The sequence below is a fragment of the Notothenia rossii genome (genome assembly GCF_949606895.1).
Source record: "Notothenia rossii genome assembly, chromosome: 8".
Taxonomy (NCBI): Eukaryota; Metazoa; Chordata; class Actinopteri; order Perciformes; family Nototheniidae; genus Notothenia; species Notothenia rossii.
Genome location: NC_136906.1, coordinates 68,412,162 through 68,421,672, shown reverse-complemented (window position 1 = coordinate 68,421,672; position 9,511 = coordinate 68,412,162). Strand labels below are relative to the sequence as shown.

At 43.2% G+C, this 9,511-nt stretch overlaps 1 protein-coding gene across 5 annotated transcripts in view; it reads left to right on the top strand.

The window, feature by feature from the left end:
- The first annotated feature begins 769 nt into the window (after positions 1–769).
- The window catches only part of stxbp5a (syntaxin binding protein 5a (tomosyn)), a 91,351-nt gene continuing 82,609 nt past the window's right edge, over positions 770–9,511 (top strand). For 3 of the 5 annotated variants that reach the window (XM_079642795.1, XM_079642794.1, XM_079642793.1), the window contains exons 1-2: positions 770–1,392; positions 3,434–3,531. In XM_079642795.1, the coding sequence (XP_079498921.1) occupies positions 1,255–1,392; positions 3,434–3,531 (236 nt within the window). In that variant the 5' untranslated portion in view covers positions 770–1,254. The remainder of the gene's footprint in view (positions 1,393–3,433; positions 3,532–9,511) is intronic. The other 2 variants (XM_079642797.1, XM_079642796.1) reach the window with 1 other exon arrangement.

Sequence of the window (9,511 nt, the reverse complement as noted above, 5' to 3'; positions counted from 1 at the left end):
GCTCTTCACTATGAAGTGTTTCTTCCGCATGAAGTCACACTTGCAGTTGCAGCTGCAGAGGGTTCTTCTCCATATTAAGAGGAAGGCATGAATAACAGGTAAGCTGTGGGACTCCTCATGGAAGGAAACAGACATCACCATGGATACTGATAGATGCATTGCTTGCTCAGTTGTTGGCTTGTTTTATGCACTGTTTCCTGCTTAAGTCCCTAAACAATAAAACCAGCTCAGAGTGCTATACCCTACATCACATTTTGACACAAGTAAAAGTCGAGTCAAATGAAAAATGAATTCAGAGACAACATGGTGCTTATATTTCCCTTTTTTTTTTATCTCATCACATTTTCTTAGATTTTTCTCTGAGCCCATTATGACAAATATAGTGCATGGAAATGCAGCAGATTTATGCATGCTTCTCCAAAAGCCCAGTATGGAACAAAAAGCTTTTATTATCCACTTCCTCTATTCACTATGGTTTGTGATGGCCTTTTAATATGTCGAACCTTCCACTCAAACACATAAACAGAGGCAGACTGGTGACCGTGTGGAAAGAATGGGACTGAGTACCCGTCTGTCTGCTCGTCTGTCTCCACAGACACTCACAGCGCCGCAGCATCCCAACATCACCAGGTGCAGTGGAGCAAAGCTTACTATAGTGTGCGTGCGAGAGAGAGGGGAGGGGGTGTTATCGCTGGGCGCAGATGAAAGGAGGAGGAGAGAGAGAGAGAGAGAAGGAGAAAGAGGGAGGGGGCTGGCAAGGTGGCGGGATTTTTGTTGAAGCTTGTGCTCTGTCAGACATGCGCAAGAGCGTCAGCAGCAGCAGCACCAACACCACCGCTGCGCTGCGTTTCCGCCTTGGCTGAGCGGCGCACACAGCCGAGAGGGGAGGGGAGGGAAGCCGAGAAGAAGAGCCACCGAGACGCAGTGGGGCACAGCACGGACTGCGAGCAAATCACATCGACGCACCGACATCCCAGCTGCCGAATTTGAACGTCAAGAAGCAACCTGTGCGCTGCGCGCCGAAGCCTTCCAGCATGGAGACTGCGTTAAAAAAAGAGCACTAAAATGTGAGATTTACAGAGGAAATCAGAAGAGAGAGAGAGATAGAGCGAACGAGCCAGTGTGTGAGAGAGAGAGAGAGTGAGAGAGAGAGAGAGAGAGGGAGATAGAGAGAGAGAGAGAGAGAGCGAGCGAAAGTGGCTATCCCCTTTATCTTTTGCGGGTGATCTCAATTCTGTGCGCTGCAGTCTGAAAATGAAGAAGTTCAACATCAGGAAGGTGCTGGACGGCTTGAAAGAGGTTTCCTCCTCCACCCCGTCTGTCCAAGTGGGGCCACAGGAGAACCATCTGATCCAGGAGACCCTCCAGTCCGACCACTTCCAGCTCTGCAAGGTGGGCGAGTCTAATAGTTTTATTATAATGATGGTTTCATACCAGTTAGCCCGTTTGGCATGCATATTCTGAGAAATAATATTCAGTTTGTAGCCTGCTCCGCGTATCCCATCATAGGATACAGCAGGTGCAAGTGAGATCCACACAATTAATTAATCAATCAGCTTCAATTATTGCTCTTTAGTCTAAATTACAAAGAGCCTCTACTGATTGCATGTTAACTAGCATTTTGCCATTAATCCAGTTTAGAAATATAATCATTCAATCGCTATGTGCTTTTCCAAGCCATGTTACGTAGCCTGCAACGTACCAACAATGCGCATACTGTATGGCGAATGCGCTCTGACGATAGGACAATAAACCTTAGTAAGTTCCTGAATGGATTCATATATTGGTCCTGTAATGCACGCGGATGATTCTCAAGCACTATATATTCTCATTATGTAAATACAGCCCATCATTCTGTGAAAATACCATCGTGTGCTGTATGTGTGTTTGGTATGAACTGTCATATGAGGGGTTGGGCCAAACTGATTCCCTCTTGCATAATCTGCTGCGTTTGGATTAGCAAAACGGTGGTTTTCTTGTTAATGTGTATGCATGTTACTGTGTGTCATCCCCTCGTTTTCTTTTATTCGCAGTGTCTCTTACCCCCACCTCTCTCCTCTCACACCCCTCTCTCCCATGCCCCCCCCCATACACACACTCACTTCTATACCCCCAGCCTTATTGATCCATTGGGCACTGGGCGCCTGATGTTAGTGGGGGCCTGTGTTTGAAGAATACAATTTACATACACACATGCTATATTTCCCCATGTGATATTGATTTTCCCCACATGCACAATCGTACCTGGCCTGTGTGTGGATACATTTGTATAGGTTTTTTGTTATATTAGGGAATTGTAGGTCTCAATTGCTTCTTTATGCTGTTGTTTTTCTTATGGGAGATGACATTTAAAACACCTGTTCTGTAAACACCATAGTCCATTGGCCTTGATAGGCTTCATCCTCTTTTACATGGCAGAGTCTTTGTGTACATCCAGAACTCAGCGTCATGGAAGAATAATGTGATCTTTGACCTTGTATTTTTGAAAGACACAACCATCCAAACACCAACATAAGCTCAGTCAAGGGAGGTTAAACTTTTTACAACTGCAATCATCTCAACATTTGTGAAAAGTATATCATTAGAGTGCCTGAAGTAATAACTAGGACACATAATCTAGAGTCAAGTCAACACACTCCAGGGCTTAGGGGATATTGTGTTTGGAAAAGACTAGCTCAGAGATTGGAGGTTTGATAGACACTGATCCAAAGCTTGGTTTCTGATGGAAGTCTCTTTTAAACAACACTCCATCATCCCTCCTGCACCGTGGATGTCTGTCTGGACAGAAACCCTCTGTAATGTTTCTCTGCGGAGTAGGCAGGTGTCTCTGCTGCACGAGTGCTTCTTATGTAACATCCTTTAGCCTTCTGCCGCTAAGCAAACAAATCCAACAGCCCACCACCAGCTGACTGATGCCATAAAGCTTCAGTGAAACACAAAAACATATACAAGGTGGACAAAGAAACTGAAACACCGTGTGATACGATTCACTTCAATGAAAGGCCCTGCAAAATATCAAAATCAAGCGCTCCTTATTGGCATGTTTCCTGTCTTTATTTCCAGACTTCAGTGTCATCACGACTTCATCCTGGAGGCAGTGAGAGAAGGAAAACTAGATAAAAAGGGTGAAAGAGAAGAAATCTCAAAATAGGCCCATGATTATAAAAGGATCCTAAATAGCGAAGCAAAATACCAGCTATCATGAAAAACAGAGGAACAGTGCATAGAAGGAGCATTTGTTCCTATTTAATTGTATGCCTTCCCATTCTAATTTCAAGCTTTATATTTCTGCTTCATAACACTTATTACATCCATCTGAGACATTTGTTTACCAAAATCATTTGCGTGATATCCTTTGACAAAACAACACCCCTACTGTGAAATCCAAATTGATAACACGTTCTCTTTTTTCATCTTTTTGCACTTCTCTCAGACTGTCCGTCATGGCTTCCCCTACCAGCCGTCGTCCATGGCTTTCGACCCCGTGCAGAAGATACTGGCCATCGGCACCCAGAGTGGGGCTCTCAGATTGTATCCTTTCACTTATCATTGTCAATGGTATAACCTACGGTGGCCTGTGGCAGTCCCGTTTGGTTCCCTGCATCCATGGAAGACAGCAGGTAAGTGAACTGATGTTTGATCTGTCAGATGCCGATGTATATTGGTTTGGTAAGATAATGCTTAAACCACCAAGTAGTAGCTTGAATCAGCATCCCTTGAATCCCATATTTTAGCTTCTTTTACTGAAGAAATGTCTTAGAGTAATCCACATTTAAACACATAGTCAAGTATGTGCTGCAATTCATCTGAAGAAGCAATGGCTTGAGGTAGTTTGCGTCATCTTCCTTGCAATATGAGGACATTTACACAAACAGGGACAACAGCTTGTGGTGAAAAGGCACCCCGGGGAGTCGTATAGCTTCAGAGAGCGCCTGCAAGCTTGCATGTGTCAGGCTGCTTTTACAGGTCCTCCATGTGTTCTCATGCCTGTCCGACAGCCTTTGCCAGCTCATTACGGTGTGATGAAGAGCTGTCCACCTGGCTGTCCCTTGTTCCCACCTGCTGGCAGCTAGTGCTGTGACACAGTACCTGCACTGGAGATGTGAGGATAATAACAGAGAAACTCACAGGTAGAGGAGAGTGAGAATTGAGTCCACAGAGCCACCAGTGTTCAGTCCATGCACCTCTTTTAGTAGGTTTTCTGAGTGAGGGAGACTGAAGAGATAACGATGGATCACTTTTTTTGTGGAGATGATGTTCCTAAAGATTTGCTGCCCCTCTGCTTAGGATAAAGACATTCTGTTAGTGGTACACATGTATTAGAAGATTGGAGATGAAATCCCTCCTCTGGTAGAAGTATTATCTTAGGGCTGATAGAGGAATTGGTGAAAAAGCTTATTGGGGCTTATGTCTTGCTGGCTGGTACATTACTCCTCTGAGCTCCAGCCTGGGTAAACTCTGTATAAGAAGGAAGCTTTACTTGTGATGTAGAAGAAGCCTCTGACCAATCAGCTTGGACATCATGAACACTATCCGGAGTTTGGCTGAAATTATCTTGTCAGATTGTTCCTTCTGGCTGAAACGGGTCACTTTGAAATTGAATAAACAGATGAATCTCTTGTGTTTGAGTGATGTGGATCAGATAGTCTTATCAGAGTCACATGAAGGTGAATTAGGAGTCATCCATCTATTCTTCTGTTCTCTTTCTTCCTCTCGTTTGCTGTTTAGTCAGCCCTGCCTCTTTATCTGATGACGATGATACCAGCATGGCATACTGTAGATGAAGGGGGCGTAGTTGAGATTTCACAACACCTTTTTCTTACATTGCTATGCTGCTGCATGTGGGTTTTTCTGATGTATTTTAGTATAACAGGCTACATGTTTTGTGAGAGACATCCTTGGACTCCTGCGCTGATACACATCTATGTCCTGGAGGTCATTATTTTTGGCAACTCGCGGCTATCAGTGTCCGTGCGTTTGTGTGTATGTGTGTTTGAGTGCCTGGCTGGCCTGCCAGGACATTTGGCTGCACCCCTCTCCTATGGAGGATTACAGGAAGTGGCAGATCAAGGGCCTCAGCCTGGCAGCGTGGCAGAGGACTGAGAATTACAGCAGGAACAGGAGGTGTGTGTGTGGATGCGTGCCTGCATGGAAGTGAATGTGTGCGTACATGTCTGAATCCTCCGAGGGGACGGCTGATCCCTCTTGCCATAAAGCCAATCACTTCTGTGATCCCCCAAAACTGTGCGGTGTTTGATGCTGGCCGCTGACGCTGCTGCTGCTTCCACTGTCCAGCTGGGAGGATGACAATGTCCCCTTTGGTATTTTCTGGTGGAGGGGAAGAGGGTAGTAGAGGAAGATGTTGGTGGAGAAAGAGGATAGAGGAGGGGGAATAGATTGGAAAGAGTGAGAGAGGCAGGCTATCCCCCTGTTTCAAGATCTAATGCCCGAGAATAGAATCCTTATTGATCTGTGTGTGGTAATGCACTGAGACAGATATGCCCAAGTGCACACAGTGCTGTCAATTGTTTTCTGTACAATTTCTTAGCAGAGAAAATAAGTTGTGAGCATTTGGAAAACAGGTTTCGCTGTGCAAGCAGTGCAGGGATATTAGCTATTCATTGGATTAGCAGTGTCGTTTAAAAAATAAGCAGAATTGCTGTGTTTGAAAATGCTGAATTATAAAAGCCTCTTTTGGTTTAGAGTGTTTAGACAAGGTGTTTTTGAGGAGCAGAACTGCAAAAAAGGGAACCTTCTTTACTTCATTTATTTCTTGACCACACTGAACTACATTTGTTGCACTGATGCCACATATCACTGTATCTAATATGGCTCAAACCCAACACCAGTACTTAAATGGCATTTCTGTTAAACAACACCAGTAGAGGGTTGTTGACACACAGCATTGACATCATAAATCCAGTGACGGCTCACAAAAAAGGTGGGGCTAATTGAACATAATGACCCACATCCGATTATCAACAAAGTGAGGATATAATGAACTCTCATCAGAGCTATAGATAATGTTGTTAATATTGATCAGCCTCTGGACAGATTAGGCAGTATGTTTGGGTTAATGTCATCTTTCTGAGGAGAAATGATTGTATAATTGTAAAATTAAAGAAAAGAATCTGCCACAATAAAATAAAAATAAAATAGGGGGAATTATAAACAGAGTTATTAACCTGTTAGGCTGGGTTGAACTTATCTTATGGCAATGTTTTTTAAATGTTCCAATAATACCCAGATATTTCCAATTTAGCTTTTTCAGTCTTTGGACAGAATAAATCAAAGACATAAACAAGACCTTTTTTTCAATAGAAAAAACTCACCACCCTCGATAATTGAAAGTTATACTCTGCTGATCCAGTTTGTTTGTTAAAGGCAAACCTAATGTGGGTGGAAATCGCAAACTTTTCCAGAGCACTGTGAAATGAGAGATTCTGTCACTCTGACAGAAAACAAGGGGCAGGGGCCTTATTGGATGCTTTTTCAGTTTACCGCCATCAACCGAGAGACATTTGTATCTGTACAGGTTTTTGTTTGTGTGTGTGTGTTGCTGGGTGGTCTGCAGCTGTGTGTGTAACAATGTGGCGGCTCATCGCTGCGGAGAGGCGGCTCTTTACTGGTGGTGGCCAGGAGAGATGGCAGCACTATAACTCAGAGACTCCCTGTGAGCCGGCAATTGATCAAATTGTCACTCCATGCTCTGGCAGATTATCTCATCGGCAGGCGCAGGACATCATAGGACTCACAAATACAAATGGGGGCACAAACACACACAGTCAAACACTTATCAGACATTTGGAGGTGGCAGAGGTAACACACATTTCTGCTACACAGCATGTGATGTGAGATGATTTATACCAATGTTAGTGGATGTGCACAAGCAAATACTGACGTACACAGGGGGCAAACGTTTGCACATGCAGGCGGACAGTGGTTCACATATGTTTGCAGAGAAAACGTTGTTCCTATGCATTCGAAACACACACACACACACACACACACACACACACACACACACACACACACACACACACACACACACACACACACACACACACACACACACACACACACACACACACACACACACACACACAGGCTTTGCAGTAACTGCTGAGACGGGCAGTGGCTCTGTGCAGCATTTGGTTGTAGCACAGATTGACTATGACATATCTCCATCATTAATCTTCCCTCTGATTCACTCAAAGTCTGCTGCCCTCCCAGCTTTGTCTCTAGTCAGAGGAGAAGCTCACTGAGAATCAGTTCTCTGACTGGTCTGCTGAATGGGAATCATTTTAAAGTGTTGAAATAGAAATTGTAGCTCAGAACTAGATGTTAGAAATTCATCGGTACAGTATGTACAAATGAAAGTGCGAGATTGTATCTTGCAATCTCTGCACAGAGCTTCACAGTGTGTGTGCATGCATTTTTCCCTTTGTTAACAAACTTAGATGGGAATTTCAATGTATGTTAGAAATCCCTTAAGGATTACAATGTGATATAAACTCTTGTTTCACACGGTAGTTCACATATGCCTCTTACAGAACACTGACTGCATTTCATGTATATATCTGTGTGATTGTGGTAATGGTTTTCGATTGTAATCAGCGATTACAAAGAGGCTTTTTATCTGCATGTATTCAGCATCTACAGAGACAGAGGGATAGCAAATGGTAAAAAAGCGTTTGCTCCCTTTCCAGATTATTGCTTAAAGTGTGTGGGAGCTTCTTTTCAGGTCACAGATCATTTGTGTATTCATTTATTCTTCTATCTGTTTTGTTGCATCCTTATTTTCCTTCTCATTTTTGCTCTGTCCTCATTGGGGTTGACAGTTTCGAGCTAACTCTTCTAGATGGCTCGCCATAGTGCAGACTAGGCCTGAGGTTGTGTGTTTGTGTCTGTGTTCTGTTATGCAATGTGCTGGAGCTTGACGCGGCAAAGATGAGACTGACTGAAACGGCAACAGTCTCATCAGAGGAGTTTAACTGCTTCTTCAGCCACTGTGTTACATACCGCATGTTGTATGTGTTTACACGTGTGATCAATACGCTTACCATTTAAAAGTAGCAATGTTGCATCTCTGCCCGTGGTGATTTCTAGGAACTAATTACTGTCTTCCCTGAGTCAGTGGTTGGTGTCAGTGGTTGGCAGTTTAGCTACAGTAGCAGCAGCATATGGAGGATGTCTTGGTGGTGCCCAGCAAACAATGTGGGCTTCGTGAATAATTGGACAGCCTTCTGGGGAAAACCTGGTCTGATTAAGAGAGACGGCATTCATCCTACTTTGGAAGGTGCAAATCTCATTTCGGCAAACATTTCAGGGCTCTGTGGACTTAATCCATGACAAACTGGAGTTGAGACCAGGAGGCAGAGTCGCAGTCTTACACGCTTCTCTGCGCTCTCTCCTAGGCAGTCATCCATAGGAATCCCGACCCCAATAAAATACCCAATATTAACGGTGTGTGTGTCTGCCCAAGGACAATTTAAGGTAAAACCTAATAGAGGTGTCATACATAATAACCTAATAAAAGTAAATGTAACAACTACTACAGTGCAACAAAACAGGAAGATTAAATGTGGTCTCTTAAACATAAGATCTCTAGCATCTAAAGCAATACTGGTAAATGATTTAATATCAGATTATAATATTGATATATGCTGTCTCACTGAAACTTGGTTGAGACATGAAGAATATGTCAGCATAAATGAGGCCACTCCACCCAGCCATATCAATACTCATATTGCCCGAGGCACGGGCCGAGGAGGTGGAGTTGCAGCAATCTTTGACTCAAGTTTACTTATCAATACTAAACAAAAATTAAATTATACCTCCTTTGAAAGCCTCATTTTCAGTCTTACGCATCCGACCTGGAAAACTTTGCAGCCAATCTTATTTGTTACAGTGTACCGTGCACCAGGTCCTTATTCAGAATTCTTATCAGAATTCTCTGAGTTTTTATCAGCTTTGGTACTTAAAACAGATAAAGTAATTATCGTAGGTGACTTTAATATTCATGTTGACGATGATAAAAATAGCCTTACTGTTGCATTTAATTCTATATTAGATTCTGTTGGTTTCTGTCAGAGTGTAAATAAACCAACCCACTGCTATAATCACACTCTTGACCTTGTTCTGACTTATGGTATTGAAATTGAGCAACTATTAGTCGAACCGCATAATCCTGCTTTATCCGACCATTTCTTAGTAACTTTTGAAGTACTGTTACTAGACTACAAAGCATTAGCCAAAAGCTCCTGCAGCAGAAACCTATCTGTTAGTGCTATAGCCAAATTTAAGGAAGAGATTCCACCAATACTTAACTCGATAGCATGTCTGCATGTAGGGGAGGAAACTTATACAAAATGTACACCCCCCCAAATTGATCATGTTGTTGATAGTGCTACAGATGCGCTGCGAATAAAATTAGACTCTGTTGCTCCTTTGAAAAAGAAGAAAATAAAACAACATAGATTAGCTCCATGGCATAATGCCGAAACCCGCA